Source organism: Chenopodium quinoa, unplaced genomic scaffold (genome assembly GCF_001683475.1).
Source record: "Chenopodium quinoa cultivar QQ74 unplaced genomic scaffold, ASM168347v1, whole genome shotgun sequence".
Classification (NCBI taxonomy): domain Eukaryota; kingdom Viridiplantae; phylum Streptophyta; class Magnoliopsida; order Caryophyllales; family Amaranthaceae; genus Chenopodium; species Chenopodium quinoa.
In genome coordinates, this window is record NW_018744460.1 from 180,931 (window position 1) to 199,102 (window position 18,172).

General features: G+C 36.0%; 2 protein-coding genes across 3 annotated transcripts; both read right to left on the reverse strand.

The window, feature by feature from the left end:
* Positions 1 to 12: 12 nt before the first annotated feature.
* Positions 13 to 8,087, reverse strand: LOC110697044. Of its 2 annotated transcripts, none has more exons than XM_021874377.1 (10): positions 7,479 to 8,087; positions 6,546 to 6,632; positions 5,520 to 6,343; positions 2,921 to 3,009; positions 2,732 to 2,835; positions 2,546 to 2,645; positions 1,885 to 1,960; positions 1,656 to 1,770; positions 1,028 to 1,559; positions 13 to 843 (listed from the first exon to the last, which is right to left on the reverse strand). In XM_021874377.1, the coding sequence occupies exons 1-10, from the start codon at positions 7,792 to 7,794 to the stop codon at positions 351 to 353; spliced, it is 2,736 nt and encodes a 911-aa protein (XP_021730069.1). In that variant the 5' UTR covers positions 7,795 to 8,087; the 3' UTR covers positions 13 to 350. The 2 variants fall into 2 exon arrangements, with proteins under 2 accessions (XP_021730069.1, XP_021730070.1); XM_021874378.1 differs by having other exon boundaries at positions 6,546 to 6,643; positions 7,479 to 7,562.
* A 1,093-nt stretch (positions 8,088 to 9,180) lies between these two features.
* On the reverse strand, positions 9,181 to 18,075 carry LOC110697045 (cleavage and polyadenylation specificity factor subunit 2-like). The gene is made up of 18 exons (XM_021874380.1): positions 17,705 to 18,075; positions 16,469 to 16,637; positions 15,899 to 15,995; positions 15,389 to 15,515; positions 15,174 to 15,289; positions 14,672 to 14,766; positions 14,434 to 14,585; positions 14,129 to 14,186; positions 13,939 to 14,046; positions 13,338 to 13,587; positions 12,516 to 12,691; positions 12,214 to 12,306; positions 11,544 to 11,642; positions 11,229 to 11,360; positions 11,099 to 11,143; positions 9,815 to 9,982; positions 9,665 to 9,739; positions 9,181 to 9,567 (listed from the first exon to the last, which is right to left on the reverse strand). The coding sequence occupies exons 1-18, from the start codon at positions 17,851 to 17,853 to the stop codon at positions 9,466 to 9,468; spliced, it is 2,211 nt and encodes a 736-aa protein (XP_021730072.1). The 5' UTR covers positions 17,854 to 18,075; the 3' UTR covers positions 9,181 to 9,465.
* Between the last annotated feature and the right edge of the window lie 97 nt (positions 18,076 to 18,172).

The following is an 18,172-nucleotide window of genomic DNA, read 5'->3' on the forward strand; positions in this document are numbered from 1 at the left end:
TTATTCAATAAGTTGAGAATTTGTAGAAGTCTATCATATGCATGGTTCTGTGTCTGATCTAATTCAAAGCCTTTCGCAGTTACAAAACTAGGTCATACTACGAATAGCTTCTTTTATTCAAATTCAGTCACATATGCTGGTATCAGCTATGTTGTTAATCTTGCTATTCGAGTATCCTGATCTCTGTCATTATTACAAATAGTCTCTTTCATGTACAATTTGGGGTGTACATAAGTTAATGTGAAAGTTCCAGCGAAATTCCAGTGTACAAACAATTATATGAGTATTACACAAAAACTCCAAGCTTGCCAAAAATCAGTTGGTCTCTAAGCCAATATAGAGGGGAGACATCATGTCTTAAACCTTTGTGTTAGTTTCTCAACACCTTCTCTACAGTCTCCAACAACGCGCTTAGCTCCTTCCTTCACAGTTGTACCAAAACCTGCAGCATTTTGTTGCAATTCTTGTACAGATCCACCTACTTTTGCAACAGCAACATCTCTGAATTCTGTCGTTTGCTTGCCTGCCCCGGAGATCCATTCCTTGATGACTGAGATTAGCGACTGAATCCTTTGGATGATGTTGTTAATTATCTCTTTAGATTTTCCACCAACTTCACCTGCCATAACCTTGAGTTTGTCTAATAAATTATCAGCCCTCTCAGTGGTTTCCTCTACTGATAGCTTTTTCCCCACGTTGGTCCATGTAATATCAGCTGAGGCCTCCTCACGAAGGTTCTCATCAACCATAATTTTGAGGCCTTTCCTCTCCCAGCGGTCTCTAGCCTCCTCCAGTGCTTTAGCATGTTCTTGCACTCTTCTAGCTTCGTCTTCTGCCCATGTCCTGAAATGATAATAGAATGTCATTAGCTTTATGGGAAATTCAACCAGAAAGCTAAAGGATTTATAATATTTTAATTTATTTGTTGGGGGGTGGGGTGTTGTGTTAGTTGTAGGGGGAGGAAAGTGATGGGAAGGGGCAACAAAGACGGTAAGATAATCAAACAATTCAAGCAAAACATATTTACCGGGCCATGGAAAGGGCCTTTCGCTCGACTTCCAGCTCATATTGCAATCGAACAATTGCTTGATTTTCATCTTCAGTCTCTTTCTTGAGTTTTTCAATCCGCTCCTTCTCATAAGATATCTCAACCTTATTACTCATGACACTTTGCAACTGCTCCTCTAGCTCATGTCTCAATTTTGAAAGAACTTCCATTTCTGAATCCAAAGTAGCCCGTTCCTTCATTAGGGCAATATTTTTTTCTTCTCTCTCTTCTCTCAGCCTTTCCACTTCTTGCATTGCTTCTTCAGCCATTTTCTGCACAGCATCTATTTTTTCTTTTTCCATCAAGAGCTCCATCTCAAAATTCGCATTTATATCCTTTTCCACTTCTGCCATCAATGCATTATGGGTAGCAACTGCTTTGTCAGCAATAGATTCTGCTTCAATACGAGCGAGCTCTTCGCTGACTAAATCAGCCGCCTCCCCATTTGCAAGAGCAATTGCAGCTTGACCTTTCGTGACTGGCTTGTCTGGCTGGAAAAGTCTCGTGTAGCCTGCAATTTCACGTTAGTGGTCCATCAAACACCAAGCTACAAGAACATTGGGAGAAACATAAACAACTACGCTATTGGTACAAGAATTAGACCGACCAAATGCAAGTGCCACAATCCCCTGCTCTGATGCAGATAAGTCAGCCACAAGTGCAGGACATGCATCTGGGTCAATTCTGTCAATGTCTATGAAACCAGAAAGTTGGTGCAGGGCCTATTGAAAAATGCACAAGGCATTAGTTGTTTCATTAAATTAATATTTTGCAAATGATCAGAAATATGGATATTTGCAAATGATTAGAAATATGGAGTACATTAAATTCTTAACCTTTCTGTCAGCTTCTGGTAGCTGCCTCTTTTCCAAGGCCATCTTCCAAGTCACAAGATCCTGACGAGATAAAGGGCTGCAGAAAGAAATAAAGAAAAATACATAACATTTAGGCCATTTGAAGTATACTGTGTTTTGACATCATGCAAAACGAGTTCAAAGCAACTATGGGCAAACAGAACAGAGGTAGAATGTCCACATGATATTAGCCAGCATAATATCCCACTCTAACCAATCAGCACAAGTAAAATTGTACTTAAAAGCTGTCAAACATTCTAAGAATTAAAAATGCCAAAAAGTTGGCCTAGTGAATTAGAGCAAGATTCTAGATACATTAGTCCTCGAATTGCCTTACCCCTTTGCACAGCATTTCAATATCATTCTAGATACCACACGCAGTTCTAAAAGCTTAATAAGTACATCAATAGTGAAGTCACAAACACAGATTTATGTCAAGGCATCTATTCTCAGCAAGTTCTAGATGGGTCCACTCTTGCCTAATCACTGCCCTCAAATCCTTTGTAGGTCGACCTCTATCACTATAGGCTCTATTAATAGCAAAGGTCCAAGGACTTAATCAATCATGTACTACGTACTAACAATGAGCAAACCACATTTGACTCCCAAAAGCTTGCCTATTAGTAGAAAATGGAAGATTCACCTATCAGGATGGAAGTAGAAGGAACCTATATCTTCATCAGGAGAAGAAAGCATATCACGTCTAGAAAGCTTGCTCGATATAAGTCCAGCTTCTGCCAAACCTGGAACACGGGATTTATTAGTAATCTTTAATATGGTACATTAAACCCAATAACTCAAATCTTTTACTGACATAACAGTATTATACCTTGGATAAATGAGAAGTCGGGATCTTCAGGTGTGATGTCATCAAATGCAAGCTCGGTAACATTTTCTATATACATAGCTGGATAGACCTTCAAGATCAAGTTTCTGAAAATGGAAAACCGAAACTCATTTACCACACATAAGCACATTAGTGTAAAACAAAGTAATGGATTTAAAAACCCACACATACCGTGAAAGAGCACTACTTGCAGAAACTAACCAACGGGCATACTCACGACGAGTGCATAGATCACCAGGTTGAACATCACTCTCAATCACCTGAGATTAACGAAGGAATACGTCAAGAGACAGAATACTTCAGAGCATAATAGAGGTTAGTACCACCAACTGACAATCACAAACAAAAAAGCAGAAAAGAAAGAAGAAAGGATTACCAATCAATCAATCAAAAGCCTTAATCCCATAAGTGGGGTTGGCTACATGAACCAAAAATGATTATTCCGTATAGTCATCCACAAAAATCTTCTTGCTCCATCCCTTACGATCAAATGTCTCATGCTCATGCAAATCCATATACTTCATATCCTTCCAAACTCCTTCCAACCAAGTCATTTTCGGTCTCCCTTTCTCTCGTTTAACCCCTCCATGGTCCCACTCTTCGCACCAGTGCACCCTCGGGTCTCCGTCTTACATACCCAAACAATATTTCATAGGTAGGACTAAACAAAAATGAAATCTCAAAACCTTCTTAAAATTTGTTTACTGTTAAACACGCTAGTTGCCTATTAATTGTGAAATATAAGGCTTCATAAATGAGAGTCTTCCCCGCAAGAGCATCGATGTCACAGAAATGTACGCTGTTCAAGTATTGAAGACTTTGATCCACATAAAATTCTAGATTTCAAAGCAAAAGTTCATCTACTCAGGGTTTTAGGGGAAAAATTCAGACAAGATAGAAATGCACAGCAGTCAAGGCTGTATTGTCAATGAGGATATGAAAGTTGTGAGTAGATTTAAAACTATATGAAGTACAAAATGCACAGGCCAAAAAGATAAAAAAAAAAGTTACGAACCTTTCTCCAGTCTGTAAATAAAATTTCTAAATCATGATGCACATTCTTTTCAACCATCTACAACAAAATTACCGTAACTTGCCTATTGGCTTTTAATGATGTTTCTAGTGATTGACGCCGAAAATAGAGCTCATTTGTTGAGAAAATTGACTATGCTGCATTGGCTGCCAGCTTCAGTTTGAAAGAGTGGGAGGGGGAGGGGGGGGGGGTAGATATATCCAGTGCGTCACATCCAGCCTTGTGAGGCAGATATTGACATATTCCACTATGAAACCTATGTACCCAAGACAACCACATGCCATATCTGCATAACAAATGGCCCTTTGTTTCCCTCTAGTCAAATGTGACACAGGGTCCCAAGTCCCAACTTGAACTTCATACATCTTAAGCACATGTTTGTTTTGGAAGTACAATAACATGGCACTCCTAGTGCAATTTTTTTTGAGTGGGGCGTCCAGAAAGCATAGGTGTCATGTCAAGTGTTTAGAAATACAATAACATAGCACTCCTAATGCAATTCTTATGAGTGGGACGTCCAGAAAGCAAAGGTGTCATGTCAAGTAAAGGGTAGCCCAGGAGAATAGGCTTGTTAAACGGTTGATGAAACAAAAAAAATGTAATAGAAAGGAGGATGAACGGCAGTAATGGCTGGGCTAAATGATAATGGCAGCATGTTGGAGAAGGAGATAAGAATTTACAATTGGTCATCTTTTCATGCACAATTCTATGCATGGTATAATGGCCTACCGACAGCGATGGACAATGGCTATAGATAAATAATTAATGATGGTGGGTAACTCTGAACAGGGGTTGAAAAATCCTTATCATACCAGGATGAAAACTAGATCTATACTTCTTGGTATCCTTAATCAAGTTTTGGAATTGATGTTTGCATTCCATCAAATGTAAGTCAATCAAGTCTGCGTAGTGGCAGTCATGGGCATGGCCAGTAAGGTGGTCTTATCTATATGTAAATCTGTTACATAAATTGCCTAAAATAAACGACAGCACTTCCGGTGCACTTTTTATTCTTATGATGTCTAGTCAGTAATGGAAGCAACCGTCCTAAGAGACAACAAAATACATAATTCAAGTTCCCTGCATAAATTCTGATACAATTGTCCACTTGAGGGATATTGACAAACAACATTGTTGATAGCCACAGGCCCACAGGTTCATATTTTATTGTTAAGATTTCTCACAGGTAATGCTATTATTAGAGGGCAGGAGGCTTATCTTAAGATTGCAAAACTCTTGTCAAAAAACAAAAAAAAAAAAAAAAAAAAAAAAAAAAAAAAAAAAAAAAAGATTGCAAAACTACTTCTCACAGCCTCACATGTGATGGAATAATGCTATCGTTGAACGGCTAGAGGTTAAATGGAACTGAAATGATCAATAACAATTGAAACCACCTCTATCGGTTCTATGGGCTTATGGCACTATTTACTAGGTAGTACTTTAGATATTATTCCAATGTTTGTTTAATTGTAAATGCCTAAATATAAGAGATCCACACTTCTAAGTCTCCTTAGATCACAAACATACTAAACAGTCACACACTAAATGATACCAATGCTTACAGAGTTACAGCAACCCAACACTTTCATTTTTGTTAGAACAAGTTACTGAGTATTTCATAGGACGGTCAGGGCCGTAACAGTATCTAATACCATAGAGAAGGTCAGCAGACATATAAAGATCACAACTCAAAAAAAAAAAAAAAAAAAAAAAAAAAAAAAAAAAAAAAAAGAATACCTTCAACACTTGCAATGCCGTCAAAGCTTGCGATTGAGTTTGATCAGCGACTGCAGGAACCAAAACCTTTCCAGGAGGCGCCATAAGTGCAGCAGAAAGTAATGATGGTGCAGGGATTCCACGAGAGGCAGAGACGCTACTCAAAGATTGTGAATCAAAGATAGAGGGTTTCTGCACCTCGTTGTCTTCCTTGCTTGTAACTGATGCAACTACTGGCTTATCACCACCAGGAACACTATCAGTTCCTAGCGCTGCGTTAGCGGTGGCTGAATGGTCAACATTTTGAATATCGATAGGCACAACTACACTAGTAGATGGTTCAACTGCAGCATTGGAAGCATCGATCTGGCTTGCTGTGAAGGTTTCTTGCTGCTCATATGTGCTAAGGAGCACAGCACCAGCTTGAGCATCATTTAACCCAGCATCAAGGTGATCTTCTGTTTCACTCACCACGATGGTGTTCTGCCTATCTATGGAAGTAGAAGTCATGTAGGAGCCATCTACACTTTCTATTTGAGAAATTTCGGCTGAGGTTGAAACTGTATCAGGACTGTTTACATCAGATAATGTGGAACCAGTTTGTAAATTATCTTCAGCAGAAGCATCAAGGTCATTCAATGTGGGATTTTCACTAACATCTAATGACTCTACATTGGTATCATCAACAAGTTCCCCTTGATTAACAAATTCAGTAGGTCCGTTACTTTCACCCTGCACATTAAATTTATCATCATTAACATTCTCTCCGTCCCCGTAAACCTCCTCTTCAGAAGACAACAGTACTTCTTGCTGTTCCACCAATGGCTTCATCTCTTGCATTGACCCTGAAAAAACAAGTTGAGCAGATATAATGTTCTAGATTTCAAACCAACATATAAACTTAGAAAGGATATGTGGTGGACTGGTGGGGCATCATTGGAAGATTTAAAACACAGATGGAGCAATATAAGGGTTTTGTTACTCAATAGCTAGTTTTAACAGATACATATCTTAAACACTACTATAACAAAGGAGAGTGCTACTCACTTGAGCTGCTCCTCTTGCCCATTGATATTGCAGCAGAGGTGATTCCAGCAAAAAGTAAAACACCAGCGAGCCCTACTCCCAGAATTCCTGAAATTCAGCTACTTCAAGATCATCACAGTGACTTCGAAAAAGAAGCAATAAAAATAAGATAGAGCAGACAATAAATGAAAAGGAAATGACAATTCCTATAATGATATGGAGCTTCGGACATTTCTTTGCGTGAATCAACATCCTTATTTAAGGGTCAAAATCCCAGTTAGAAACTTAAAAATTGTTTCCAAAATGAAAAGGTTTCATCAACTTCAACTAAACATCCCTTTCGAATCCCAAACTGCTTTAAATTGATCCTTTTTCAAAGATATGTAAATGAAGTTCTCCGAAGCTATTATATTAACACTGATCCTACACCCTTCTCTCCTTCCTATAGAATCAACTCAATTGCCAACAGTTCAATTAGTTCTAGATACATTTGACATTTGTTACAAGTTCTTATCAAGCTAAAGAAAAATTTATCACATTTCTTAACAAAACGACATACGTAGTAATTCGATAATCACATAAACCTACCATTTCCTTCAAAATTCCTATCAACATGTTGCTACAAATTCTCAATTAAAACCAAAACTAACAGACTATAACAATTAAGCTATTCCAAGTTCTGAAACACATATCATGCACAATTACAGATTAAATTAAGTACAATTATTATAATTCAATGTTTTCTAACACTTTACTACACGCCAATTCTTACTAAGCTTAATTCAATTAACCAAATTTACAACACCCAATAACCTGTATAATCCAATTAAACCCAAAGAGCTTAAGAACAATTAAAAATTTAAAAACTAACTAAAATTCACAATAACAAAAAAAAAAACCCTTAAACCCAATAAAAACCCATAATCTAAAATAGCAAAAGAACAAAAATTTCACCTCCAATTCCATTTTTCTGGCCAGAATCATCAGGGTCAGAATTTCCAAACCAATCAGACAAAGCAGCATCAACAGAAGAAGCATTAAAATTAATCCAAGAATCCCCAGAACGACGCCGTTCTGATTCATCACTACCACTCTTAGCTTCATCTTGTGCAACACAATGAACTCGAAGATGATGGCGGCGGAAATTACCAGGGTTCGAACCCCGAGCTTTGATAAACAACAATGGCGTCTGAGATTTCCTGAACTTGAAATTGAATTGAAGCTGATAACACCATGTTGTTCTTGTTGTTGGTGGTGTTAGTAAACTCATTTCAGAAATCCCAGAAAATTAACCCAGAAAATAAAATAAACCAGAAAAATTACCCAGAAAATAAAAAGGGGAAAAATGTGTGAAATTGTTGAGGGATTGTTTGTTGGTGGAAGACTTTATTTTGGCACTTGAAAAAGAAGATGTTCGAAAGTGATAGAAGAAGTGTAGTGATATTCTGAAAATTGAGGGGTTGTTGTTAGAAAGTTGAGTATGAAGATAGGACGAAAATGGTGATGTGATCATCCAACAATGTTATCTACTTCGTACTTTCTATATTTATCAAGGAAAATTGGTTTTTTTTTTATCTTATGGAAGATAAGATAATAAGACTACATTTGAAAAAAACTAACTTGTATACAAGTATGAAATTTTATGAAGATTCTTACATACATCAAACTAACTTGAAAAGTGTTTGATGTTATTTCTTGCGTAGGTACAGATTATTAGCAACAAAATCATTGAATGAATAGAGTATGAAGTAAAACCATTAGAATATTAGATACATCTAACTCAAGCTATATTCGGGTGCATTATAGAGGTTTTTTAAATTTTATTTTAGTTAGGTAACTCAGATTAGAATGGTACCCTAAGTAACGATTTGATCATCAATTTTTTCTTCTAGATGACCATACGACTTATTAAGCTATTCACATAATTTAGTTTGACAAAATCTAAAGATAGAACTATGACATAAGCTCTATCACTTCTCACCATTTTTGGTAAGGAGAAGAACTCTGACAAACATCAATTCTCACGGTTTAACAACTATTAGTGATCAACAAAATCTTGTGTAAGATTGTCAAGATTATTTCAATGTATATTTTTAAATATAACCTTTACAATTTTTACTTGTGTTAATAATTGAATTTTTTTAGTGGTTAAAATAGTACCATTGTCAAACATGTATAAAGTGAAACAAGTAAATGAACTACTCTATAGTGAAACAAGTAAATGAAGTGATCTGTAGTGAAACAAAGGAAATATATGACACCAAACCATGCTTAATTTTGACATGGATTACAAACTTTTTAGTTTTTATTACCTATTGAAATATATTACTTAATTTAATTGGATCCAATAGTACAAACTGAGCTATATTACTCTGAAAATGAAGATTTGTTCACTTTCTAAAACGATTTTGTACAATATTAAGGGTTTTGGTTCTCACTTCACTAATCAAGTAATCACATATGCTTTGTGTAGAAAAAGTGTATACTTGTAGAAACTATACAAGCTAACTAAGATTTACTTTAATTATTGAAACCTTGATCAACCAACTCAATTTCAATTACGTAAATAATTTCAACACCTCTCTAAAGTAATACTCTAATATAGATGCCAAATTTGACCAACAAATTCGTTAAACTAGCTGTAATTACATGTCAAACACACGGCCTGTTCTATTTAGAATAATTTCAGTTCAGCTCTAATCAGTTCAGTTTAGTTCCTAATTTCCTTCTCTCATAAACAATTCATTTCAATTCAGTTGTTTTCAGTAAATCGGAACAGGTCCTTAGAGCAAGGAATCTAAAATTTAACAGCTTGCTCTGTAATGCTCTGATACAACATGATATTAATTATATCACAGTATAAAATAATTTGTTCCGCCAAAGGTAAGGAAATAAAAATAACTACAGAGTGTAAGTTCCGACTGAGTGTATATTGGCAAACTTAGAGCAAATAGAATTGAGAATAAAGATAATCCCTAATCTTATAGTATTCCTCTGATAGAGGGCCTTCAATAACAATTTGCTGACTCCCGGCTACACCACCCTACATCATAGATTAAATGAAAAGAATCAGCTCACATGGTTTAATTATACACCTAGATGATACTAAAGCCATGTTTGATGGAAAAATGAGAGCTAACCTTTTGGGTAGGGTCTCCAACTTTACGCAAGGTAACAAACTCTCCACACCGCAAGGCTCCCCCAGAAAATTCTGCCTGAAAATTGAGTAGACTCTTGTAAGACTTACATGTCAATCAAAATCCACGAAGTTAGTCATGAGAGATCATTACCTGGATGCCTTTACTAGCTAAAAACTGTTTAAAATCTGCCATTTTAATGTCACCAACCAGAACTGATTTGTGAGTTGGAGCTTGATTTGACAGAGGGAGCAATGAAAGCGTCCCACCTTCAGTTTGGCCAACTTCAGAATCAATCCAAGCAATTTCATAATCTCCAAGCTGCCAGATTTGGTATAAGTACATAACAAGAGCAAAAGGACATATAAGATGAATTAGAAAAATTAATGTTGATGCTAGTATTAGTAGTATACTTTTTCCGTTAAACTTTAGTTGACAATTTTTTTAAGGTTGCCAAGAATGCCAACACATGATTTCAAACATCAATATCTTCAACAGTCAATAAGAAGAAATTATAAAAGTTTATTAATGGAAAATATACATTGAGGCAAATCTAACAATATTCCACAGTATAATCACAAAAGGAAGTCAAAGTAAGCTATGTGAATAGTATCCAAAGTCAAAATGTATCAACTAATATGAAATGGAGAAGTATGACAAAATGAAAATATACACAAGAGCTTTACGGAATATACTAATATATACTTGTTCATATACCAAGATTGATGCTATGCTTTGATAAAGTAAAGGCCAAATACCCCCCCCCCCTCTCCTGGATAACTGGCACAGAAGGCACGACCCATATGGAAGAGATTAAGGAATCTCACCCAGGCAACAACAATCACAATATTCAACCATGAAGTTGGGAATAATGCAAAAAAAAAAAAAAAAAAAAAAAAAAAAAAAAAAAAAAACTTCCCAACTTGGGAGGTTAGAGCTGACGAGCTCAACCATTGAGGCATTGAGCTCCTACTTAATTCTCATACTGGCATATATGCTACTTTCTAAATATATTAATGCAAACTTTCAACTTGCCCATTTTAGGTATTACCCCTAATGATACCTCCTAGAGTAAAATCTTCAAGGCAAGATCATATTGTACATGAGATGGGGATGTACAACTCTGATGGAAATCAAAACTCATGATATTCCAACTCAATTTGTAAACAAGCCAGTTATGGCCTAATATTCAGAAACAGAGGCAATAATAGATATTTGCTATAGCTAGACAACTTGATCAGCATTCCTTAAGTCTGACACTACTTCAAGACACCAAGCCTACATTCTGAATATTCCAAAATAGAGAGGATAGATAATTGAGTTATGCATTATATCTTGAGATTTGGAGAAAAGATTATTAGGAGTCAAAGTAATGTAAAAGCAGTTAATGCCCATCTCACAATTTAACATCAACCATGTCATACTTCAATGACTTACTTTCTTAAACAGAACATTGCTCATCAACTTTTCCGAGAGTTGCACCTGCAGAGAGACCAGATGCTCAGATAAAATGCAAACCTACTATCACATAAAACATCTTTACAAAACTACGTCCTGCAGTCTATACCTTGTAAGCGCAAAGATCAGAAGTGACATCAATTGTTTCTTCAATTTGAGGTGCATAAACATGTGGACAAACATTCTTAGAGCAATGTTGCTTCAAGTGCTCGGTAGCCTCAGCTGATCCATGCACCAAAACCTGAAAGAAAAAAAAACGGGTTGTTTCAATTTTCAAAACAGAGGAATCTGGAGGAGGGAGGAGGAACGTGTAATGCAAGATATGTGCCATCATTCTAACTTACACATCACTTGTGAATAGTTTGAGACATAATTAAAATGGAGACTAATAAAAAAAAAAAAAGGTAATAAAAATCATTCTTACAAGCTTTAGAGGAGCCACATGAGCAAGAATTGACTTAATGGATCGGCCATCAGAGCGGCCCTCGAAATCCATGTAGATCAATGAACACTTCACTTGCACCTGAAACATTACGAATAATATCAACAACATTAACTACAATTCTCAAAGCACAGAGATTAGTGAAATATACACAGCCATTCACAAAGTACAAGTAACTTCTGCTATGGTTACGTTTGCATGCAATGTCCACTTTCCTCTCCGTTTTAACTCAGGTTGAGGGTTAAGAGTAAGCAAATAAATTTGCCTCTATTGGCTCTATATGGCCCCAAACTTCTTCAAAAAAAGCCAAAACATATACCAGTAACTATAGCAACAAAATGTGCCAATTATGGAAACATAGGGCAAAAGGTGAAATGCACAACTGAACCAAACAAAAGAGTTTACACTGATATCAAATGAGATACATAATAAATTCAACCTCAAATACTTTGTTCTAAACTGATTGGGTAAAAAGTATCCTGAATATAAGCACCTTATCAAGGTCTTACAACAATTATTGTAAAGCTAACAAGATCAATAATTGTGTACCAGTAGGTGGAAAAGAAAATATACAAAAGTTAGGTGTTGTCCACATAGAATGAATATACAAAAAACATTAAAGAGTAAGGGAGGAAAAATAAAGGAAACTTACGGTCAACTCAGTGGATACAACTTTGGAAGGAGTAGTATCTAGCATTAGGCCAGCGGAGCCTTCGTCAAGTTTTCCATTGAGATCTCCACCACCCTGCACAAATACAAGCAGTTTGGCAAATTTATTATCAACTTAATATGATATGATTCTTGCAGCTGACAGAAAGACAAAAAGGTAATTGGTCATCAATTATGAATTTCTATAAGAACAATGATGCCACAAACAAATATAGAACAACAAATCAGCAACCATTTGATACAACGAATAGATCCAATAACAGTACTTTGATTAGAAAACTCAACCTGTAAGAAATCCATATTATCTTCCTTGATCATATAATCATCAGGGTTGATGACTTCACCAAAATCATCCCATGCAGCAGAATTTTCAAAGAAGGGAAACATTGGGGCTACACTAGTTGAAGGTGAAACGAATCCATCGATCAAAATGTCCTTATGCCCACCAACAGATGTTCCACCTGAGAAAAGGTACAAGATAGAATCAACCAACATTTAGCAAATGCAAATTGTGACCCCCCCCCCCCCTTCCACGACGATAAGGCTGAGAAAGATGCAATGTGCAAATTTTGTCACGGCAAATGTACTAATGAACATAGTAAATCTCAAAAGAGGGAGTGAGGGACAAAAGGCTTCATTTTGCAAGGGAAGAAACGGTGAAAATGGCTTTAGGTATAGAATTATGTCCCTTCACATCTTTAAATATGCCGTAGTGCTATTACCTTCAATTCTTCAAACAACGTCAAAATTAAAAATAAAAACACAACTTAAAGGAAACAAGTATTATAATATTATATTAATGCAGCGAGCATGTCAACTACACATGTGAGTCCAACAAATGACTGCAAGCATAAGTGCGTAACTGATAAAACATGCATAACCCTCCCTAAGAGCATGAATCAATAAGTTTGCCAAAATAATTGATTGAAAAGGTCTGACAACTTCAATGACATAGAGTCAGTGACCTCACTGAAATAAAGTGCTTTAGTAGAAGTTCCACAACATCACATAACATGTTCACAGATTCGTCATCAAAATTTCCTTATTTTATCCTCTCTGAGGAAATTGATAGTGTATCAGATGTCAGCACATAAAAATTTGACATACCTTCTGATGAGGCATGTATCTCACGAGAATCAATCACCATTGGATCACCCAAATTAGGATCAGATCCATGTGATATCTTCACTTCTTCCTCTTTGATTTGACTGGCTTTTAGAGCTTCTTCCTTTTTTCGGTTTTGCTCTTCTTCATATGCTGCTAACTCCTCTCCTACCAAAGGCACTCTATTCGATAATGTGACTTTAACAGCTTTTGGAGGGGGATCTGCCTGCAGCATTCGAGCTAATGTGCCAAACTACATACCAAAAAAAAAAAATATCAGCATGCAGAGGCAGTCATCAGATAGATATTGTTACTCTGTATGTCTGAAACTATTCTGAATGCCAGACAAAAGCAAGTCAAAAATCAATATTTATATGTATATCTAAATTCTTGATCTATAACATTAAAGGGAAGCAAATAATTTATATTGGTTCATTATCACCAAACTCAAAAGGTAAAAGGGCTCAACCTAGAGCTTGCAAAAATTAGAAGAAAGTAAGAATACAAAGGTATTTGTTGGTTAAAAATGCTCAGCAAGAAATTTCAAGCAACTTCAGCATTATTGTTTAGCAGTGTCATAATATCAGACAAAACAAAAGATTACCTGCCCTCTTTCTGAGAAAAGAACAAGATTCTTGGGATCAGTAGCCCACTCAGCAAATATGTCATGAGAGAAACCTGCTTCAAGACTGGCCATTGATGCCAGAACAATCTGCACAATGGAAACAATATATATTGGATACAAAGTAAGAAAAGTGATAAACAAACAAATAAGAACTTTGCATATAACCTACCTTTGGACCTTCAGGAACTTTCTCCAGTTCACTCTTATTGATCAAAAGCGAGACGTGCCTTCAAGTGTTTGTAGAAATGCCTAGTAAGCGATTATCCATACATAAATAATTTTTATTTTAACACAGGCCAACTACAGACTTGATTTTGAAAATAAAAGAAATCAGATATAGCAGTTAAAGAATATCAGTACATCCTTGAAAAAAATTGTTATGCTTCATAAGCAAGATCATATACGGAAGAATCATAATGATGCCAATAAGAATATACAAATATGAGTAGCATAAAGGAAAGCAAAACTATATACCTCAGAAGAAAAGCATTATCACGTGTGTGTTCAAAGGACTTTGCTATTGAATCATTCATCCACTCCAAAAAACTTTTCACATAGTCTATTGTACTTGAGGAAACATATGTGAGAAAGAAGATTGGAAAAGTCAAATGGTGCTGTGCCCAGTGCTGCAGTTTCCAATATGATCATAGCATCAGTTACTTGACGGATGACATCAGTCCATAGAGGAAAAGACTACAACATTTGAACATACCTGTTCCAGTATCAAAAGAAGTTCCAGTACTCGCCCGGCAGTATCGACCGGAAGTAATACCTTTCCATCAGCTCTGAGTGTTTTCATTATAGCATCTACACAAGTGAAGTGGGAAAAGTAAGAAATTGTTTCAGCTGTATGCCATATTAGAATTATGATTTTGTTACATGCATGAGGGGATGTATAAAGATTGAATTGTTTAATAACAAAGTCTCAAAGAAACTTAATAACATGCAGAGGAAGGAAGAGCGTATATATGATATAACATTCAGTAATGCCAAAAAATCAAAAATTCACTATTCTTTGCATTGTTAGGAGTTTGCAACTAGTTAATGAGGAAATATGTGAAAGCTTAGTAATTTGATTCACTAGCCTTGTCTATGGCGGTGCAATTCAATATGGCAGAAATATATATAAACTTGTATTTGTATGCTTGTACATTATATCACATATATGCAAAGAGAAGTAAAGGGGGCAAAGGGGGAGAAAAAAAGAAATCAACCTAAGAATTCATGATCCCTTTGGCGTCTTGGAGGTTGATTGTTCAATGCATTGTAAGCATCTGTTATCAGCACAGCTGGGCGAACAAATGATTCAAGAACTGTTCCATTTAAATGCCTGATATCCAGTTAAATAAGTCAATAGCCTTATTATAAGCAGATTCCACGACCACACAGTAAAACATATTCAGATGAAGCTCAACAGTAGACAGCAAACCTTTCCTTGCGATGATTAAAGTCTACAGCATATATAACATCCTCCCCATCCTTGGTTATCTTCCACACGGTACCTCCAAGTAGATGCCCAGACACATGTGGAGCAATAACAATTCCTTCACCTTTGTCTATAATGAAGAGCAATATCAAAATCAAAACCAAAACCAAATGAGCCATACAAGATTACATCTAAAAAATATTGATAGATCATTTCCAACTCATTCTGATTCATCATTGACTTGTACAACTAGATAGTTTGAACCCATATAAAATAACAAGTAAAGTAGAAAGCCAACAATGAGCCAAAAACTATAATAGTTGATCAAAAAGAAAATTTAACCAAGGAAATATAGGTGAATCAGATTTTCATAACCAGTTAGCCACCAACATCATAGTCTCATATGCCAAGTTCACTAGTACATTCTCAGGAATTTATCTCCGACTTCACTAATTTATTATCATAAATTAATCTCCTTTGTGGTGTGAAAAGATGCAAAGATATGGCACTAACCAGACAGATGATGATTCTGGGAATAAGTCAGTCGTGTCACATTCTGGAAAGCAGCATCAATGTCATCCAGTGTAAACAAGTCAAAATCTGACACTTGCTGCAGATAGATCAAGAACAATTAGCAATTTCACATTGGATAAAGATTGCAAAATCTAGAAAGCAGATATCACATTAACAGCATGTTGATATGTTTTTAGTCAAAGTTTCAACAAGAAACATAAGGTGTACTATTGTAGTTTCATCAAAAACACTAGTCATTCTCTTACTTCACTTATCATCTACAGCCTTCTATCAGCACCAAGTAAATTTGAAGCATAGACAAAGATGGATGCTAGCTCTAGGAAGTCATTAAAAAAAGCAGTAGGGTTTTGTCATAATGCCGAATTCATTTCATCATTCAATTGCATAAAATGAGATCAGTCAATAGTTTGAAAACTCATAACAGCGGTTCCTCAGAACACACAAGCTCAATTCGCTCAGCTTTTATGAGATTGAAAGAGCGAATGAGAGATATAGAGCATACAAATCTCAAAGAATTAACATGGCTAATAGAGATAGATAGCAATTTACCTTGCGTGAAAGATAGTGATCATACATAGTCAGAAGACCTAGTCTGTAGACTGGCTCTGTTGCATAAACTGGTGCGGAGAGCCCAAACTGCTTCATTGCATATGGCAAAGCACCAAGATGCATTGTATCAGGGTATGATAGGAGAACAGCATCTACAGTAGAAGCTACCCTGCATTACACACAAGAATGATAAATTTGGTGAATGGCTGCTCTAGTGTTCTGTCTGTGATCAATATCACATAATGAAAATAATTATTTTGCCTAGTTCTGAGCCTCTACTGACCAGATTCTCCCCCTTTCCTCAACCCAAGATCTCACACCCCGAAAAAAGGAGGAAAAAATAATTATTTTGCAGGAGTTGCAACAGACATATAGTAGGAAAAGAAAAGCATCCATAATGACCTGATTGATGATGCATTTAGCCACAACGATTATCATTCATACAATCCTGCAGATGCTATGTTAATCCCTTGGCAAATCTTAACTCAGATGAATATATTCTACACATGCTTAAATCAGATCCATAATAATTATAATTAATGCTCGGATGCTCAACTAGTCAACTACGTTTTATAAGTTAAATCTAGAGCTACCATCAAGCTCAGGCCTAGTAAAAGGGGAGTTATAAGCTTGTAAACAAAGAGAGCTAGGTCGAGAGGCTTTGCTGAAAAACAATCCGCTACATGTAAAAATTATAGCCATATCTACCCCCTCACAATTAAAGCTAAGTGTAAAACCCCAAAATACTCTATACTCCGTACTTAAATTTTTGAGCATCTTAATTGCCCAATCACAGTCTCTACTATTATTGGTAGAAAGCAACCACTTCAATTTTTATCCCAAAAAAAATTATAGTACCATGTGCTTCATTTGTGTAGAAGGGTTCATAGCTTCATACCAATGTGCTCAAACAAAAATGTCAATACCCAACTTTTAAAAATCATCAAGGTCATCCCCAAATACAAGTACAAAACATAAAAACTACCCCGACGATTCAATATAACAGATACATTTTAAAGGAACAATATTAACAAATAAACCCCAGAACCCACAAATCATAAACCTTTTATACAACGAAAGAATGACCCTTTATTGAATTGATTTCCTGATCGAATACATAAATGACATTAGTCCAATCTTTCACTCCAGCTTATATTTCTCGGACAAAATTGACATAGATAGAAATTACAATATAGAGTGAAGCAAAATTGAAAGGAAAGAAGAGAGGGAAAAAACCTAGAGAGGGGTAGAAGAAGGGAGGGGTCAAAATGGTCATTCCAACCGCAATCAATGAGGAAGTTGAAGCCATCAATGGAGACCAAATACGAAAGTGGATTCTCGTTGTATACGCCGCACAAAGGTGTTACCTGAACCGATGTCCCCATTTTTCTCTCTCCGAAGACTGTGTTTGTGTGTAAAGAGAGAAGAATTGGAGAGAGGAGGAGGGAAGTTTTTGCGTTTTCGGAATTCAGAACAAGGGGGATTTGAGTGGGTTTTAGCAAGCAATGAACGACGTTGTTTTGTAATTTTTTGTTTTTGGGGGTTTTTACAAAAATGACCGGAGTTGAAATCGAACAAAACTAATAAATCATCAAAATCTTAAAAGTATATGAAATACGGAAACTACTAGTCTACTACAGAGTACAATTTATAGCATTTTAGACCTGAGAAATGAGATTGGTGGACCGAATAAATAAACAGCTT